The sequence below is a fragment of the Ixodes scapularis genome, unplaced genomic scaffold (assembly GCF_016920785.2).
Source record: "Ixodes scapularis isolate PalLabHiFi unplaced genomic scaffold, ASM1692078v2 PGA_scaffold9__187_contigs__length_104089568, whole genome shotgun sequence".
Classification (NCBI taxonomy): domain Eukaryota; kingdom Metazoa; phylum Arthropoda; class Arachnida; order Ixodida; family Ixodidae; genus Ixodes; species Ixodes scapularis.
The window spans coordinates 70,953,648-70,974,668 of NW_024609884.1; the positions used below are offsets into that span (position 1 = coordinate 70,953,648).

General features: G+C 42.8%; 1 protein-coding gene across 1 annotated transcript in view; it reads right to left on the bottom strand.

Moving 5' to 3' along the window:
- The window catches only part of LOC8026636 (dedicator of cytokinesis protein 1), a 92,124-nt gene that overhangs the window by 11,521 nt on the left and 59,582 nt on the right, over positions 1-21,021 (bottom strand). Inside the window, exons 34-39 of the mRNA XM_029981265.3 lie at positions 16,501-16,728; positions 11,407-11,745; positions 6,076-6,159; positions 5,100-5,231; positions 4,850-4,968; positions 116-145 (exon numbers count right to left, since the gene is read on the bottom strand). Of these exons, the coding sequence (XP_029837125.1) occupies positions 116-145; positions 4,850-4,968; positions 5,100-5,231; positions 6,076-6,159; positions 11,407-11,745; positions 16,501-16,728 (932 nt within the window). The remainder of the gene's footprint in view (positions 1-115; positions 146-4,849; positions 4,969-5,099; positions 5,232-6,075; positions 6,160-11,406; positions 11,746-16,500; positions 16,729-21,021) is intronic.

The window sequence follows — 21,021 nt, forward strand, 5'->3', positions numbered from 1 at the left end:
CGACATTAAAGACAATATGAAACAGACTTGGCATAAGAGAAAAAATAAGCAGTATGCATCATGCTTTTATCAAAGTGGAAAGAGAGTAGAGAGGTGAATAAGTTTAGGTGTGTACCTGGATATAGAGGCCGTTTTTCTGGTACTACTACAAAGAAACAAAGCAAACAGAAGAAAGTCAATGACAAAGTATAGGCAGCCAAATAAAAAGATAATCCTGTTTTGTTATATCTACTAGGATTGGTAGGTACCAAACTCAAACTTTTAGTTGTCGTGAACTAACTGGCCACGAGTTGCATTTAATAACAAGAGGTCCTCTGCACTGAAGTTCCCTAGCACACTTTCCCCATCTTCCATTATGTTAGAGGATCAAGTGAATGGTGCTAATAATAATAATCATTTTGGCTCAAGAGCAGCACTAGCTTGAACATGATAATGCATCTTTGACAGGCTCTACAATGTACAGACAAAATCAGAAAGTGCTCACTGTCTGCGTTATTGACAGAGGAAAGCACCACCATCAGATTCCATGATTCCCCAACAAATTTTCTTGATTTCTCATGCAAGATCATGACTGCAGTCACTCTACCTTGTAAGTCTCTCCCTCAATCCCTTGGCTCAAAACTCTTGGAACCTCCCAATGCTTTCAAGATTAGTGGCATTACTAAGTGTGTTAAGAACACTGGGTTGTTGTTATTCTCAACCGTGGCAATATCACAAAATGACCAGTACCTGATACCACAACAGTCGTCTACAGCTTTGCAAGGTTAGGGGGCATCTCCTTATAGAGACTAAGTACAGGGACACACAATTCAAACTGAATATACTACCAATGTGCTTATCTCAATACTACCAAGGCACTGGCTCCTAAGGTCCCTATATACTAAAAGGTAGCGCAAGTCCCCCTCTCCCCACATTTTCCTCCTTTCCATTGAGGATGATCCTCCTTGTCCTCCTTCCGCGCCACGCCCCCCGTCGTCATTTTCATGCGAGGCCAACAAGGCGTGCATAGGTGCGCACCTATGCGTACCGGGCCGTACATGTTTGCTATTGCATACAGCAGATTAGACCTTTTTTTATTATTATTATGAAGACAATTTTGTTTTTTAATATGAAGAAACTAGCATTTGTGCACCTTTATTGGAGTTCTAAAGCACAGGAAGATGTCTCGATTGGGAAATGTAATTATGCGGGCAAAGTTGGAGCCACTAAGGTACAAAGACAAGCCTTCCCCAATTCCACCAATTGCAGACAATTAAAAAAAAATTCCAATGTAGTCCCCAGTATTTTAGTACATCGGCATGCACTGCAAAAACATATTGTGTTTAACCATTTATTGCAGCAAGTGCTCAGAGCAGGCACATGACAGAATGCACCTCTTCCTGCATGTAAATACACAGTTTTAGTGGATCCTAGGCAAGGACTGTGTTGCTAGCAGGAGTTTGTGCCGTCACTTTGAGCATGGATTGAGCACGCACCCGCAAGACCTGCAATCCTTAGCGTACACTCTATTAAAACTTTCTATACTCTATCTCAGAAGTTGTGTGCAGCAAAGGCAGAGGCATAGGCATAGGCATAAGCATGTGGCTTCCAGATTTGCTTTCCTTTAGTGAGTGCTCGTGAAAGGAAAGCAAATCGGAAAGTCACGCTTGCGCCTGTGCTTTTTGCGTCTGCTGCACGCTATTCATGAGATGGAGTATAGTATCTGGAATGAAGTATATTTGCAGGCTCGGTATCACTCCAGTTAGGCAAATAAAAGACAGCACAATGCACTCAAACTCAAGACTTTTCGGTAATTTTTAGCATTACCGACCGCTTTGGCAAACCAGCAGCTTGGTTTACTTCGTACACATTTCTTAAACATCAAACGCCACCTGCAACTGTGCACGTGCACAAGAAGGAATATGTGATGTCTGCTATTTAAGCACCTCATGCATTTAACTACCCATCAAATACACTCTTCTCCCTCGAAGGCAGTCGAAACTTTTCTGACCGATCCGGTGGAGCCATTGTTTTTGTTGCTTAAGATTTTCTTTTCGCGTCGGGACGATGAAAAGCTTCTTTCCTTTCGTAACGCTGTTCATACAATCTACAGAGCAGCAAGATCGCATCGCGTTGCCGCCAAAGTTGTGGTACATAAAAAATTTAAAAAAAAAAACTACGGCCAGGTTGTAAGCAACAGTCACCCCAGTGGCTCACACGAAAATGGAGCTAGTTTAGAGCAGACGGCCGAATCGCGCGGGATCATGAGAAAGTTACTGTCACGTGTCGTGCCCAATCCAATTAAAGGGGTCATGAAACGCTTTTCCAACTTTTTCCTGTTTAGCTTTCCTCCTCAACTCATAAATCGCGCATTCCACCAAACAGTTCAAGAAGACGAAAAGAGGGGAGGCCCCTTTTGCTCGGAATCTGTTTGTGTACCCAGACACAGCCATTGCCCCCCTAGAAGATTAGCCCGTCGCTCAAAATTCAGACAAAAGTTGCTTTCCCCAACTCGTTCACCCCGAATCTGACAGTGCTGTGGAAGCTACGTGCTCGTTGGGCCAGCCAGACTTGCCACATGATCACGCTCCTTCGTGCATACCCACGCGCAGAGAATGAGGTCAGGTGAGTAAAGGGAGGCGGCTGATTGGTCCGGCAAGCGCGTAGCTTCCACCACAATGTCAGCTTAGGGGTGAAGGGACTAAGTGAGGTTCGGTTTCGTGTGACGTGCGTTTGGACCCGATGACGCGCTTTTGGGACTGCGGATGTATCGCAGTGAAAAGACAGAGAGCTTACGAAGGGGAGGAGGTACGAAATAGTCCGCTGTGTTTTCAAATTTTCGCACTAAAAGTCAGGCTTTTGATCATCTACCTTTTTTCTTTTGGCCCACTGAACGATGTGCTATTAGTAAAATCCCAATCTAAAATGATTTATCCCAACCCAAACTTCGTTTCATGGGCCCTTTAAAGAGAGGGGAAAGATAAATTTTAAGAGGCAAAGGGCATGGGCAAGGAGGAATTTCTCTTCCCGATTTCAGACAATGGTTTGCGCTACCTTTCAGTATATAGGGACCTTTCTTATCCCGAATCCAGTATGGGTTTACTGTTTTTTGTTTTTTTTAGTGTCGTAACTACACATCGATGCTCGTAACTTCCACAGCATTTAAACAATGGTAAAGGCAGGGAGCTCACACAGGAGACAGAACAGAAAGAAGACCTTTGTGTCATTTTAAATGTTGTTAGTAACAGCAGTGATTAGTAATTAGCTAAAAAGAAAAAGAACAAATTGGCAAACAGATTGCATTACATTTAAAATGGGGTTTTGCATTTCATCAACAAGCACTAAAAAGAAATACCGACTTTTTTTGAAAACCAGTGAAAAGCGCAAAACGACAATATATGGACGCTCGTGCAAAGGCAAGCGAATACCATAGAGAAGGCTTGTGTAGCCCTCCATTTCTTCTTTAACCTCGTGCGCTGTAGATGTTCCCTGACCAGCATACACAGTATTGCCCAGTCCACAAGTCGCAAGCCGTTTTCACAAAAATGTTTGAGTGAAAGTTCTTTTATAAGTCACACTTCTCTGTCTAACTGGTGCAGTGCTGCGGCCATGGACCAATGCCACCACAATTTAGACCTTTCCGAACCGCCAGAAGGGCAGGCCACCCGGGGGAAGGGGGTCGTTATTTTTTTACTGTGAATGTCGATACAGCCTACATCTAGCACAGTTAAGGTCTACTATACTTATAGAAAAAATCTCTATCAGCCGCACTGTTCTATGAAACGTGCCGGCGGAAATATGAGGAAAAAAGAAAACGCCACTTATACGGCACGGTACTTTTGTGAGCCTTATGAATTTTTGTTTTATGTCCAACGATTCTGGGCAATCATCCGAGTTTGTCTGGGTACAAAGGTTTCTAGCTCATCATTTTTCTTTCAAGGGTCACGTAGGATGAAGTTTCTGGGAAAGTTGTGGTGGTGTCCTATGCCAGCAAGAGGTTGTAGCACAGCCTCCTGTATAGGGGGAAAGCCTTTGTGGCCAGTGCCAGAACCGGCCGCCCAATCTGGGGGAGAGAAAGAGTGAGGCCGGCAGGGGCACAGCGCCAGAGCGACAGTTTTGCAAAACACCTTGCCTTGACGGAGCCCGTGATCAAAGTCGTCGGGGTCCCGAGTCGTCGCAAAGCGTTTGGTTTCGCAGTTCGCCGCCACCCTTTTCTCAACGCTGCGTGTGCTGTCTCTCATTCTCCTCCCTCTTTTACGGCGGCCAGCTATTGTACTGGCGCCGAACTGGCAGGCTTTCCCCCATATAAGAGGCTGTGGTTGTGGCCAGTTTTACAAGCAGGCACTGATGGTTTTATTTAACATTATTTTCATAGCGAGAAATAAAGCATAGGTGTAGCTTCCTGGCTACATCTTTTTGTTTGTTGCCACTTCTCCTCTTTTGTCAGGAAGCTCCAAAACTAACAATATCAGCGCATAAAGCATGGGTTTCTAGGAACCCAAGGGCCCTCCTAGAGTACCCTGACAGCTCCCCGAGATTCAATCTTTCTGTCCCCGGCCCTAAGCGAAGCGTTTCTCCGATTTAAAGCAGTATTTTAGCAAATCTGAGCGACACATCGATAATAACCATGAGCCAAACATGCATTGTATTGTTTTCAAGGTTCGTAGGCTTCTGCACTGCTTCACTGTAACAATACCAAGACCGAGACGTGTTCCATGAAAAAGTTTGAGATCAGAAATTTCAAAAACCCCTGGCGTAAAGGAACGGAGAAATGCCAAAACCTCAAGAAACCCCCCCCCCCCCCCCCCCCCCCCCCCAATTAATAAAAAGCAAACATAGGACTCGTACTACGCAATCTTATTAGACTTACACTTCTGGTGCAAACACTGAGCTGTCTGTCCTCTCCGTTCTCGATGGAGGGGTTGGTGGGGGCACGCTCCTGTAGCGCCGTATCAAAATTGGGTGGTCATTCAATTCGGGGGGAGGGGCCTAAAGCAAAAAAACATGTGGCAAGGTTTCCTCACATCCTACGCAAATTACACTTGTATATAGCAACTTCCGCTTTTCCACGGAGCGACGCTCAAACTGTCAGCTGGTGGGCATGCACAACAGATGCTTACCGCCTTGCCGTACTTCTCCTCAATGTGCGCTTTGAGCTTGAGGAATTTCTCCTGCATGTGCGAGTGGTAGGGCTGCAAGCTCTCAGGAGCCTTTTGCTTGTGGATCTCGATGGCAGCCTCCAACAGTGGAATCTAGCAAACAAACACTGCCACTGAAAAATCTCTGCCTCGTGTTAAAAGAAATTTACCTCAATTTGCTATGGGAGTAAAGGAAGTTGGGCACAATGGGAGTGGAGGAAAAGGATGCTCGTCCATATCCGTTCTGTCCCTGGCGTACCGTATGCAATGGACGTCAAGACAGCAGCAATGAGTTGAACTCGGTATATTTTGCGGTAACTTTTTCCGCACCGGAAATTTTGCACATCGGAAACATTTGCGAAACAATCATTGTGCAAATAGATCACCAATTCATGCTTTAGCTTACCCATCTCAGAATATAGTAAATTAATAAAAGGTTCCAAAATGCATCCCAAACCAAAATGCAAAATTACAGAATGCACCATAACCAAATTTGCAAAATATCAGGCCCACAAGATATACCATCATCAACCATACTTAAATAGTCTACAAAACAAAAATCTAAGCAGAGGAAATAAAATTTTCTAGAAAATGCACACCCCATAAAAGTGATAGGCTGATTTATAAGTCTCCAATCTAAGAAAGCTGACATACCTACTCTGCCTGCATGGCAACGCAACAGATCTGGTTCCAACACGTTTTTTGCTGAAATGTATATTTTAAGGGGCCACCTTATCCCTTCTACACCTCAATTTACAATCTAGCTATCTTTTTCCTAACATCCCACAAAAAAAGAAAAAAAAAAGTCCATGTAACAATGCCTGCACATACTGCACAGAGCAAAAACATTTTACTAATGAAAAAATTGTATTTTTTTTTTCTACTTGCTTACACTAAACCACTTTGAATGAGAGGAACATAGGTACTCTATAAAACAAGATTCAATGTGCACACATACCTGGCAAGCAATGAGTTCTTTTAGGCGGTCAATCCCTTCCCGGTCAGACTTGTTGTTTTGAAGCAACTCTTGAGTGAAGAATGCCTGAGGAAAGACCAGATGAAACATGTGTAAAGGCTAAAGAATAAGCATCAGACTTATTTGAATATTGGGTGACTTTTTTTTCAGCACGGTTCCTTAAAATTAGGCGGTAACCAAAACAGATGTGAGCACAATTTCGGGGTCCATCGAGCTAACTTCAATACTCCCCCACATCAGCCGCCGTTCCTAGTTCACCTGTAAGAAGCGGTGAAGTTCGATGCCAGCGGCGCAGCACGAGTGCCACAAAGGGTTGACACGATAATCAGGTCATCTTTATCAGGACTAACCAACTTTTTATTATCACAGTAGTTGCCATCCAATTGTTTTGCAAAGTGTTTCCTTGCAACTTTTCAGCTCATTGCTCATGACACCATCGACATCACAAAGATGGTGACACCATTGTTTGGAAGTTTAAACGATGATGTAGCTAACATAGTAGATAAGCGAGCTTTCGCCAGAGTGTAGGGGTGCCACGAAATAAACTTGTCTCCAAATTACATTCCCTTCCACTTCTTTAAAATTAAGGTCCACCTAGACATGAATACTTTTACAATATTCTTGGGGAGTTCTCTAGAATAAGGGTTGACCTACATTGGAGTAACTTTGAGAGATAGAATGAGTAAGTTACACCACTAGTTCATCTTAACTGACCAAATACTGAGAAAACAACCAAGCTGGCAGTAGTTCCAGCTCAAAGAATACAAAACCCTTAAAATACAGGCACCAGTCACTGCCCAGAGTTTTTCTTCAACTTTAGGTGCTGGTCTCACTTGAATCCGCCAGAGAAATAGTAAAATACACAAGGACCCAGGTTCAATCAGCTGTTGGAGGTCAAGTCTGATTGGGCCCAAAACAGGGTGAATGCAGCAAAATTGTGTGCTCAATCAGTACCCCCATCAATGCTTCGCAAAGGCCTGACATACCTGCATACTAATGGCCATTCTTGTGGACAAACTTACCATACTCTGTCACAGCATAACTTCGCAAAGCTATGTTTACCGTGAGCCCATCAGAGCGACAGAGCATAGCACTTGACAGATTTTCACAAGTGGAGCGCACTCTGACAGCATGTTGTCCTGTGTCTTGCTCCAACGCCCGCGATTGGCTCACCGGGTTTCTGCCATTTGCGAAGTAACGGTGAAACATAGTTGAGCATCCGTTAGGCAGCACCAACGTTACTAGATTAGCTCAGTTAAAGAACTGCCCATAGACGCTTCACCCCAGGGCTCGCCTCCCGTTGTTCGTCGCGCCATCACTTTGGGGGGACAGCTGCTCTGGTTACTGCAGTGCATTTTTTGTGGAATACGTATGTTTCGAAGCTCAGTGTCTAGGTGGTCTCCTCTCCAGCATTCATTCTGCTAAAGTGGAGAGAGGTGGGAGCACTTTCCGCTGTGCTCCAACGTTGTCAAAGCTACTTCAGCAAGGATGGACGTGGCATTCGACTTTTTGTAGCAAGCAAAATGTTAGTTTGGAACAGCCATTGACTCTTTTGAAGCAGATGCCTACATATCTTACCACATCACTTAGAAGTTAAAAAATAATTGCATCGCTAAATAATCCAACCTTTAATAATAATTGAGAATCCCAAAGACTGAAACCGATAAATATAACGGTTCGGCTACGGCTACCGTTTTTTCTTCGAATCGGTTTCGTTTAGGTTTTTTAGGGTTTTGGTTTTTACCATTTCAGTTACTAATCAGCCGCCCCTAAAAACTTTTTTTTTTTTTTCGGTTTGATGTTTTTTTTAACAAGAAAACAATAAAAACATCCTGCATACGACTAATTTTTTTTTAGCATTTGACAACAGTTCTTTAATTAACGGTTTGAAGTAATTCCTGATATTCTACAATGGGTCATTGAGGCAAGAGTAGTCAAAGTCACACAAATTTGTGTGCGTGTGGATATATAATGCTTGTCAACCATTCAGAGAGGTGACATGTCCCTATACTGTAGATGAGAAATTTAGACAATGCACAATGGCTAGCCTGGGATTTTCAAGTGCCGCACGCAGTAGTGATGCACAATCGCACGCCCGCACGATGGTCATCCACATCTAAACAATCCACAATGAAAAGCATTCCAAAACTTCTTTACTACTTAGGATTGGTCAGAACATTCTTCAAAAGACATTTTGGAGATATCTGCATGAAATATTTGCAAATAAATGTCTCATCAAATTATTTAATAAGATGTAGAAATATATGCATCAATACTTGAAGTCTATGAATATATGCACAATATTTTGCTGCCTATTATTGTCCTTCAGGCATTAATCAGCAAATAAAACTTATTTATTAAATATTATCTACATTGCACATACATATTTTTAAAAAATCTCCATGTCTTTTCTTTAGCTCTCTGCCATATCTTCACCACCCTTGGACTCACTTCTAATGGGAAAACATTGAGTAATATATGACCTGCAGACGAGAAAACCAAAAACTTTCACTCATAATAAGCCGACATCTCTTTGTCATTTCAATTTGGTCGCACATCACCTTCACGAAAGCGCGTCGGAAGCATTTATTACTCGAAATGGGGCTGCCAGTTCAGCCTCTAAATGTCTCCTCTAAATGACCAACTCAGTCAAGCCGTTTCTTTTAGCGCCGTCACCATAACGTCTCTAACCGCTCGTCTTTCCACTGGGGGTCACAATTAAAGGGGCCCTGCAATTATATTTAAGCGTGTACCTTTTTTGCGGTTTCCACATCTCTTGGGGTTTGGGCAAGCCAGCGGGCACGGAGAGAGTAAGTAAATATCATTGAGTCATATTTTAACCGGACAACGCGGAAACCTCCTTCACCTATGGGGGCGACCCGCAGTGCCGAAAGCGCACGATATGTGAAGTCTTTGGTCCTGGGCCTACTACTGGTCAGAGCCGCTAAAAGCTTCTTTTTAGTCGAAATACAAAATATAAGTGGAGCGAACCATTTCAATTGTTTATGAAAGTAGTTTTCGTTCAGTATTTTAGATCAGAAAAGAAACATGCAGTTTATAATGTACGGAAACAAGAAATGACCCGTCAACAGACCCGCCACCAAGCGGTGGAAAAGGCAGTGCATACTAGAAAGGGGTAGTGGGATCAGGCACCGACGAGCGGCGAGCATAGAAAGGTCCCGGATGCATGCAACGGCGCTGAGGTCGCACACGGGCTCGAAAATCCGACCGGTTCCGAGCGTTCCAAAGGCTTTCGGCGAGCAGTTTTGGCTTGTGGTTTGGCCGTTTGGCGGTATGGCAGCGCGAAGTGGCTCCCGTTCTGAACTGATCTTTACCCAGTGTTCGCTGTCACTTGTGGCCAATGAAGTGTCTTGCCGAATTAGTGTTTAATCGCGCAGCAAATGCAATGCGAGCCGCCCTGGTTGCCCGCTTCATACAGCCTATCCAGAACATGCTTTAGTGGCGCCCTCTCGAGCCGTCGACACGGAGTGCGGCTGCCGTGAGCGCTCGCTGAGCTCACTACCCCTCCTCTAGTTCACGGCCACTCAAGCGACCAAGGACGTCATGAGGGAGGTTATTTTTTGCTTGTTTTTGTAATTTTAATTTGCCCATAACCTTAAAAATAAAGCAAAATTCGAGAAAAGAAAAGTTTCATTAAGTTACTATGTTCAGTGCACTCAGGTTCGGTGCAAATTAAAAACCAGCAAAAAAGTCCTTGCGGGGCCCCTTTAAACTATTCTATTCGCAAGCAAACTACGCATGTATCCTGCCTAAATTAAATATTTTTATATGTTTGATGTTGTGATGCTTTCATTAAATAAAGTTTACAATAACGTTCATTCGCAAAAAATAATACCACGAAAAATTAGTTACATTTTAAGATATGGGAATCAACTGACTAAACAGAGTTAACTGAAATGAACTGAAGTCACCTGGCTGACCGAGCAACCGCATTCGCTCAAATGGACACCGTCATTCGACGAAACATTGTGGGCAAAATTTTGTTCGCTGAAGCGCCATTCACTCAAGTGAGTGCCTCCACACCAAAGTATATGACTTTCCACATGACTGTGTATTCTCTCTCAATAAAATAGTTTGGGAATAGAAAGGACACATACCATGGCAAAGTTGAACAGCTGAGGGCCACTACGCTTTCACTCGCCAGTCGCATACATGAGAGGAACAAACTCTGGTGCCCACTGACGTCCGGCTAGCCATTTTGTTAGCTCTCCGTTCTTGACATCAGAATGGCAACAACCGCAGCTATTAGCTCCCAAATGTCACGTGCGGGGAGCAGTTTCTCTTGTTTCGTTGAAAATAGACCAGTTATAATTGCAAAAGTAGTCCGATATGCATTTTCAGAACTTCCGGCAACCCAGAACGGCATAAATTTGAGCCACTTTTGTGTCGTCACCCGCCATCATATTTATGTTAAGAAGTAGGCCTAGCCATTTCCTCTCCATCGCAGTCTTCAGTAGCTTCATATTCTCACAAAACATTTAAAAAATTATTATTATTTTTTTTTTTTTTGCAAAACAGTGTCGTTACACATCTATGGCAACATTTGAAAGTGTTTTACCTTTTCAGCTTTGTGTAATTTTGGGGCATCTACGCAGTTTGCACACAAGTTGTTTTGTTCTTAGTATTGTCATATCACAACCAAATTCTCGTGACAAAAATTTAGAAACTTTTGTTAGCCTTTGAAAATAGCAATTTTGCAATTTTTTATTCTTTATAAATAGGTTTTCCACGGATTATTTTTGTTGTTCATTGCACTCAGTCGTTTAAAAAGAGGGAATTAGCCTATTTTACTAGGCTCTTTTAAGAATGTTGACATGACTCACGTGTGTGCAAGAACATAATTTTTTTCTGCATGTGCATAGCATCCAGAATAGAAAAAAATATGCTATATCAAAACTAACACCAGATTTATACAAAAAAAAAAATCAAGCACAAAAAAATTTCATTTAGTTATAGTAAATTATTAAAAAAAATGTTTTCCCCTATGCACACACATTCTATCTATTGTAAATTGAAAACGGTACAAGTATTGCACCGATACTTACCATGGAGATTACAAATTACAAACTATGTTGCAAAATATTACTGCATGATCTCTGAAACCTGTTTATAATTCCCTTAGAATGTGTGACAGTCAGTTGCTAACCCTCATCAATGAGTTTTTGCACATGTCAGCATGTTCTCTCATTACAGAAAATCCGACTCTCGTGGTTCACTGACAGCTTGTGCATGGGGCAGTTGGTTCACCCTCGCACAAGGTTTCATGGAAACAAATAGCAGATAAGCACTTGCCTTCTCATACTGGCCAATGCCGCCATTGACTGCAGCATCCACGATGCCTCCAAGAAGCATGCTCAGGGGATTCAAAGGCAGGGTCAAGTCAGCCCGGTACTGCAGGACGTGGTCTCGAATCTTGGCATTGGCACTCTCCATGGTTTCCACTGCATTCTGCAACGGGCTCACTTCCACCGTCTGAGTCTTGACCACGACAAACCAGCGCAGAATGCCGGGCAGCATGTACGCAGTCTCCAGCGTCGTGCGCTCCAGCCAGATGTGGCCGATGTCGCTGTCAGAGTCTTTCTCTCCCCGGCGCAACGGCCGCGAGTAGGTGAACTTGTTCACTTCATTCACCTGCAGACATTTCCAGCACGCTTACTCTAAGTGAATACAAAGGGGCACTCGTTCTAGCGACCAGGCACGCACAGCGTGGTGATGCAGTGGTTTTGAGGGCGCCCACTCATGGGGATTGCATGATTCTCACAGTTAGTGCTAGGAATTCATAAATTATAACTTTACTATTAGAAGCCCTGTAGATGTAATACAAATGAAAACTGTTTTGAACTGTACAACAAAATACTTAATAAAAAAAAAGTATAAATTTGGGAAAAAGTTTGTTTTCTGCCGAGAAATCCGTTTATTCTACCATGAGGTGGTCCAAGTAAAAATACAAAAAATAATGACTTCAGAAGAATAGTTTATTGCCTTTCATTTCTAAAACTTTAATCAAAATTATTTCAAAAAAAAAATACTGAAGATGAGCTCTTGTGTTGCAACCTGGCATACAACATGCCACCTGACACGAGAGCTGACATGAGAGCTGAGAAGCTTTCCGGGCACGTAAGGCAATTGCTGGTTGGAAGTGTGATTTTCGCAGAAGGTTCTATGCATGCGCATCCTTGACTCGCAATTGCCTCGCGTATACGGTCACTGTTTACAGCTAAAGACATGCCCCGGTTTGCCGCGGCTGCTTCCACTCATCCTTTTTTTTGGCTGCAACGCAAACAACAGTGGATATGATGCAATAATCATAAGTGCCACCACTGCAGAGCAAGCTTGATGCACCCTTTGTACCCCCCAATGTCTGTTCTCCTCACTCCGAAACTTGATGCCTAACGGCATAGGCATCGCCCGAGGGGAGCTTCTCCTATTTAGGAAATGTGATAATGATTGAGCGAGATCCCTACCGGTGTTTAGAAAGTAAAGGAGCCCCTGTAAGGAAGGTCAGAAAAACCAGGGGTATTGTTCAAATGACCACCGACTAGTTACAATCAAGAATCTGCCCAAGAAAGTTTATTTTTTGTCGGAATACGGTGCCATATCGATGGACGAAGCAGGTCACTCGGCATAGGCAAGTCATTCTGCAGGTTGTGTGGATGCCGATGAGGGCAAATAGGAAATTCTGATTGTTTTATTTTCTAAACTAGGAGAATAGTTGCGTCATGTTTACTCATCGCTAATCTGTAACCTGACGGACACAGAGTAACAGCTGCTTTCTCTTTGCTCAGGGCCCCTAAGCGAAGAGAAAAGAGCTGTCGATCCTTCCTCGACGTGATTTTGCATACAATGACAATTGTTCTCCCCCCTCCCAGAGATAATCCGCGTAGAACCTTCAGTCATCTCCAAAAATAGTTGTCCGGGTTGGGGTGGGAGGCGGGTCACCGGTCAGTCACGTTCGTTTGTTCGCCTTGGTGCTGTTGTGAAAAAAAGCTCTCCCCAAAACGTGCCCCAAAACGAAGTCATCTTGGATTCCGTCTGGCCGTCAAGATGTGACTGTCGTCGACTGTGACTGTGTTATTTGAGATCTTTCTCAAATAAATTATTTTCAGATAACGCTGCATCCTGTGGTACGTACAATATAGTGTTTGAATGTTCACGGTTGCTAAATTGTATGTCTGTGTCCTGTCCATCAGTAAACAGTTATTTGTGAGCGTAAAAAATTCATGCCTTTTGGCTATCTTCTGTTGTAAATTATTTTCGACAGCTAAGCTCTTTGTCGTTTGACACGCGGCTAATCAGACGGCGCCAACAAAACTTGTCATAAAAAAAAACGACAACTAACATTTTAGTTGCATTCGTTCTGTCGCGCACATACCCTACCTAACAAAAATAGTTTACAGGTTTTTCATGCTTTGTTTTTTCAAGTGTGGTACAATGCTTTCTCAATCTCCTCGGGAAACTACATTTATGTACCATGAAACACAAAATACAGTGGGAAAGGACAATAATTTAGCCGCCAGGAGTGTTTGAAACTGCGCCTACGCAGGCTGCGCCTTTCGAAATCACAGTCCATTCGGTTTAGCAAGGATGCCGGTGAGAGTCTAGCCTCAAACTCAGTGACTGGGCTCGAAAACGGTTTGTTGCCCCTGGGGTCCAGTGTTTCTTGGAAAGGTGTATAGTTGGTTTGCAAAAAGCATGAATTGAATTGGTGCAACTAAACGACGCCGGTGAGACATTATCGATGAGTAAACACGACATAATCCTCTTAGTTTAAAAAATAAAACAATCATAATTTCCTACTTGCCCTCATCAGAATCCGCTCGAACCACAGAATGACTTGTCTGTGCCGAGTGACCTGCTTCATCCATCGGTATGAGTTGGTGACAGATCATTGTTGAGTAAACACGACACAACTATCCTCCTCGTTTAGAAAATAAAACAACCAGAATCTCCTACTTGCCCTCATCAGCATCCACACGAACCGCAGAATGACTTAGCTGCCTGTACCGAGTGGCCCGCTTCATCCATCAATATGTCACCATACTTGACAAAAAATAAACTTTCTTGGGGAGATTCCCGATTGCAACTAGTCAGTGGTCGTTCGAAACAATACCCCTCATTTTTCTGCCCTTTCATACTCCCGGTCCTTTTCTTTCAAAACGCCAGAAGGGATCTTGCTCGATTGTTATCACGTTTCCTGAATAGGAGAAGTTCCCCTCAGGCGATGCCACTGCCCTTAGGCATCAAGTTTCGGAGTGAGGAGAACTGACATCGGTACAAAGAGCACAACGAGCCTGCTACGCAGTGGCAGAGCTTGCTACGCAGTGGCAGAGCCTGCTATGCGATGTGGCACGTACGATTATCACACCATAACCGCTGTTCTTTGCGTCACATTCGAAAAGAAAGAAAGAAGGACGAGTGGAAGCAGCCGCGGCAAAGCGCGGCACGTCTTTAGCTGTAAATGCGAGGCAATCGCGAGTAAAAAATGTGCATGTGTAGAGCTCTCTGCAAAAATCACACTCCCGACCAACAATTTCCTTGCATGTGTGCGGTGTGAAGAGATGCCAAGAAACAATGCCATGTACCAACGTGGGAGAAAAACTTCCATATTTTTTCTTCTTGCTTTATAAAAAATTACTTTTATTAAACTTTCAGAAATGAAAGGCAGTAAACTCTTCTTCTAAAGTAATTATTTTTTATATTTTTATTTGGACCACCTCATGGTAGAATAAATTTAGGGATGGAACTCATGAAATGTAGTTGGGAGCAGCTAAAACTACATTCTGGAACAGGCTAGGAGCAGCTCAGATCAGCTTTCAATGCACTTCAGCTTGTGTCTTAGACGAGCACGGGAGCACTTTCAATTGTGCTTAGAAGCAGAGATGAACATGAGTGGTTAGGAACCTAGCTAGATGGGATAACAGTGTAACAGACGCGAAAACTTCAAATGTTGTGAGCCTTAACGAGAACCAAAAAGCAAGTACCATATGTTTCTCAAGATAGTGTCCTTGATATTTTCTGAGTGGCTTTCAGCTGCTCAAAATGCAAACCAGCACTGCTCATGGCACAACCCACATGTGCTCGACATAGTAATTATATGTGCGAACCACATGACGTGCGTAGGCAACGGACGTGCAGTTGCGCGGAGGAACAGGACAACAAATTTCAAGTTCATGCTATTGTGCAACTCGATATTAAAGCAGCAGACTACGATTAACAGAGTTATCGTATTCGAAGTGATAAGCAGGAGCAAGGTTAAAGTACGCCCAGCAGATCTACCGCTCGCGTGAGAGCTGCTGGCCGGCAAGGTTCTGGATCGGACCGCGTTTCAGTTCTATCAAATCACGATTTATCTTGCGGGAATGCGGTTCCAACTTCTAACAACGAAGTACTAAAAGGAATATTTTGCTCATTTGTTTTCCACTGGCTGACGTCCGGATCCCGGGCCGCAGAGCCTCAGGCAATCTGACACTTAACGACTCTACCTCACCTCGGCCGACTTGCTTCACCGCTTATGATTGAAGAATAACAATCCAGTCGCAGGTGGTGTAGCTGGTGTAGTGCTTGCAATCCGACCCCCCGAGTTTTTTTTTGCACGCTCCCGACTCAGGATACACGGAAAGGATATACAGAGCAAAGGATTGCAAGGCTGACCAAGCTAAACATGCTCATTGTTGCCAATCGAGTCAATAAAAAACGAAACCAAGACAAAATAATATTTTTTTAACGCACGTTGTGCGATTTGGTATTGGCTGTGGCGCAGTTTCCGCAAAATGGCGCAGGATGGCGCAGACAAATGCGTCTGGCGCAAAATGGCACAAATGGCGCAGCCGTTCCATCCCTGAAATGGCTGTTTAGGCAGCAAAACAAACCTTTTCACAACTTTTGATTTTTTTTCCATTGAAGTTATTTGTTTTCTTGGCTTCAAACATTTTTCATAAGTAAAACATCTACAGGGCTCTCAATAAAAAAAAAAATTATTATTGCCAGGTGCAAATCAATTTAAAAACAAATTAACAAAAGTGTAAATATTTTTGCCCTTTGCTGAATTTTTAAAAAATATTTCAATATTAAAATTTTTTTAATCATCACGACGTAACAAGCTAAGAGTCATTCGAATTTCATAAAATATATAGTAAAGCGCTTAAAAAGATCTGATTTTTACTTAATTATTGAATTATGCCTAGTTTTACACACATTTTTAAAATTAAAACAGCGCTAACACCATAAAAAAAATGGGAAACGATTTTTAGGAAAAAGGTAAGGAACTTGAGGTAAAGAGCCATGAATTTTCTTTTAAAAATCGGAAGTGGTTGAGCGCAATGTGTGGGACGTCTGGCGGGGAATGACCCAGAGATAAAACATTTCACTTAACACCAAAGGTCTCACCCGATAGTACTTGAGGATCTGATCATGAACAGGCTTGTTCTGAAAGCGCTGAGGATTGTTCATGACGGGGTCCACCTTGTTGATCTGGAGGTACTGGCATTGAGACTCAGTCACATCTTTTCCCGGGATGGTCAATTTAGTTAGCAGCATGGCATTTGGGAACTGGTTCAACAATCGAGTGCTGAAGTCACTGAGTCGCTCATACTCTTTTCCCCGGTACACAAAGACCTGCAGAAAGGGTAGGAAAGGAGCAAAGACACATCTTGTACAATGAAAATCTGCATGAAGAACAACAGAAAAATTTTCCAACAAGTTAGAATAGTTCTGCTACTGCCACACTTTCTTGGGTTCTTCCATTGAATCTGAATAAAATCCACCAGGTATTCAGCCCTGCCTTGCTCAAGATGCCTTCACCTGTCATTTCCTTCTTTTCCTCCCCACAGATTTTTCTCATTTCTTTCTTCCCTTCGTTTTACCCCCTTGCACCTTCATCTCTGCAAGTCAAACGTTAAAAAGAGTAAATGCTTTGTCGCAAGTCAAAAGTGTGTCTCGTCTTTACTGTGCTTTTTGTGTCATTTTCATTCTTCTTCCGAGACAAACACTTGTTTGCTTTGTGCCAAGATTATTGGATTAAAAATACAGTAGCATTACGACAGTATGTCCCAACGATTGCTATGTTAGAGGACAATGCATCTTAGTTTCCTGATATTCTTTCGCAAAAACCTAGCGTGTGAATAGAAAATTTAATGCTTGACGTCTATACTTCAGAGTATGAACGTCAAGATTTAATTCTAAATGCTATGTAGCTAATTTGGGAAAATAATTTCACTATCTCTATAATGAGCACCCTTAAAAGTTGATGTACCATATAAATTGTAAGTGCCTATAAACATACCAAAAACCCCTCCAAGGTAAAAAATACTATACTATGACTTTGAGATGATGACATAACCAGCATCTAAGGCTTCCAATTTGATCCTTCTCTCTATTACAAATGCTTTCCAGTTGCAAAAAGAGCAAACCTTCGTGCACACTTGCAAATACCGTATTTATTCGATTATAAGGCGGTCACGATTATAAGGTGAGGAAGCAATTGAAGGACACGAGAAAAAAAAAAAAAATCGTCATATTGCTATACTGAGCTTCGAATATAAGGCGGGGTATGACTTTGAGACTATGGATTTTGGAAAAAAAAGCTTGCCTTATATTCGGATAAATATGGTAGGTTTCAGTGCTCTTGGACAAAACAGAAAAAAATCGAAAAAGCACTGCCAGCTAAAATTTTCGGCATTTCAGATTTACTCGAAAAGCTCTGATATTTAAAATCACAATGACAAAAAAAAAAAAAAAGAATCACGAGACAATTTACACTACCGTAAAATTCCGTAAGGACGCCCTCCTCCGGGAGGTCGCCCATCTCGTTTTCTGGCTAAATATCTGTAAAGGGATCTTCAAACCAAAAACGGAGAGCGCGAAGTGTGTACTTTTAGCAGAGAGCTCTCCTTGACACATTGTTTTGTCCCACTTTTAGACGGGGGGCACCCGGGTGGGGCCTTGAAATGTGTGCGTGACGAAACCACTGGGCGCAACCAATCCCAGAGACGAGGGAAGTGAAGAAGACGCAAAGGCGAAGGAGCAAGTGGACAGAGACATTCTCATCGGTCCGTCATAAATGGCATTTTTCTGACGACTGACTCGACGTCACACGCACCCTCCTTCTTGATGTTCCCGTGTTGCTTTGACGAAAATCGTATCCAAACCAAAAAATGGAAGGAAGCGTTCCTGGTTCCCGCTAAAAGCACTCACTTTGTATTTTCCGTGTTTGGTTTGAAGACCCTTTAACATAAAAATTCCGAAACATCGCCCACCTCCGGATTCCCGTCGGACGTCACGCGATGTGCAACGGGAATCGCATGAACCACGCAATCTGCATTGCCAGTACGTCTGACAAGCAAGTGCATAGCGGGTTTCCATGTTTCTCTCCGCGATCAGTGCGCACGATATCGGCTCCCCTAACACGCGAGTTGTTCCTGCATGTATATTGCATCGTGAAATGCGATTCTGCTGCATCCGCAATCTGTGGTATTTGTTCCCGTGACATGAGAGTTTGTAGCGGATTCCCGCGTTTTCGTCCGCAATCTGCACGCGCGATATCGGTTCCCGTGGCAGGCAAGTTTGTGGCAGACTCCCACGTGTTTATAGCACCATGAAACTTGAATCTGCTGCATCCGCGGTATCCGTTCACATGAGATGCGAGTTCTCGGCGGGTTTCCACGGGCTCTTCGCCATGTGAAATGCGAATCTGCTGTGTCTGCAGTCTGCGGTATCCCTTCCCACGAAATAAGAATTTGTAGTGAATTCCCGCGTTTATCACATCGTGAAACGCGAATTTGCCGTGTCCGTGATCTGCGGTATTAGCTCCCGCATCGCAGGGTTTGTAGCGGGCATCCCAGTGTTTCTCATTCATTTTTGATGAAGTTTTGCTGCAGCATTCCCATTTATCTCTTCATTTTGGGTGGGCGTTCTTATGGGATTTTATGGTAGTCCTGGTAGAGCACCAGGTCAGTGATAGTCCAGAGGAGAGGCCACTCCAGTATCTCTTTTAATCCCCGAGGATCACCAGTGACCGTTCAGGACAACTGGTCAAAGTTGTATAAAAATTCAAAAGCGCAAACACCAAGGAAAAGAAGAGGGGACAGGACAGAGCGCTTACTCCAACTGGAAGTTTAATGCATTCCCCGAGGAAGACATAAAAGAAGAATTAGGTATGTTAAGGTAAAAAAGAAGAAGAAAAAAAATTTTGTTATAGTTTATAGACGCATTAAAAAAATTTTAAACTAAATCTTACCCCTTGACACTAGCGAAAAAATGTAATAAAAATTCAGAAATATAAACAAAATCAGTAGGGCAAAGATAAGGTTAGAAAACACTAAAATGACCCGCGTTAAGGAAAAAGGTCGAGGTACCTCATCTCTTTCTCGGACAGCGCTATTGATGGTGCGCTTATGCAAGCTCCCCCGAGAGACAATATGGTTTTCGCTTCATAGAGTTCTCGGGATCTTTTTCTATGGTAATGCTTGAGGATCTTAGTCTGTTGGAATATGGGTGTGCAGTGGCAGTCACGGACATGTATGGCGAGATGTCCCGATGGTGATGATTTCAGAGAAAGGTGATGCTCTCGAAGTCTCACGTTCACACAGCGCCCAGATTGTCCGACGTAGACTTTTCCACATGTGAATGGAATTTCATAGACTACGTTGATGTTGCAGTTGACGTACTTGTGTGTATGCTTGACGGTGCAGTTGTTGTTATTTTCGTTTTGCGAATTAATCTTAGGACACAATTTTTTTAGTTTGTTTGGAGCTGAAAGTACCACTGGTACTTCAGCTTGAAGTACCAGTGGTACTTTCAGCTCCAAACAAACTAAAAAAATTGTGTCCTAAGATTAATTCGCAAAACGAAAATAACAACAACTGCACCGTCAAGCATACGCACAAGTACGTCAACTGCAACATCAACGTAGTCTACGAAATTCCATTCACATGTGGAAAAGTCTACGTCGGACAATCTGGGCGCTGTGTGAACGTGAGACTTCGAGAGCATCACCTTTCTCTGAAATCATCACCATCGGGACATCTCGCCATACATGTCCGTGACTGCCACTGCACACCCATATTCCAACAGACTAAGATCCTCAAGCATTACCATAGAAAAAGATCCCGAGAACTCTATGAAGCGAAAACCATATTGTCTCTCGGGGGAGCTTGCATAAGCGCACCATCAATAGCGCTGTCCGAGAAAGAGATGAGATACCTCGACCTTTTTCCTTAACGCGGGTCATTTTAGTGTTTTCTAACCTTATCTTTGCCCTACTGATTTTGTTTATATTTCTGAATTTTTATTACATTTTTTCGCTAGTGTCAAGGGGTAAGATTTAGTTTAAAATTTTTTTAATGCGTCTATAAACTATAACAAAATTTTTTTTTCTTCTTTTTTACCTTAACATACCTAATTCTTCTTTTATGTCTTCCTCGGGGAATGCATTAAACTTCCAGTTGGAGTAAGCACTCTGTCCTGTCCCCTCTTCTTTTCCTTGGTGTTTGCGCTTTTGAATTTTTATACAATGTGTAGCCAACTAGCCCAACAGTTAATTTTGGTCAAAGTTGCTGTACTTTTGAGTCATGAGAGAAGCCAATGAAGTATGTTGTGTTCAACTACTACAGTGGAACCCCAACTATTTTATTTATTTACAGTTACTATTATTCCTTGTAGGAATACAATAGGAGTGGCATACTATAAAAAAATCCCAGACTTGAACGAGACCGCGCGAAAATGTTATATAATTCGCGAGTCGTATAATCTAGAAAGCAACGATTATGACTTTGGGACTAGGCCTTGCATGACAAAAATATGTGGAACTTCTATAATTACTTTGATTCTAACAACCTGTCAGGCAAAAAAGAGCATAAGGCCCTCAAATAAATAAAAACGAAATCGAAGTGTGGTGCAGTACTGCTGCTA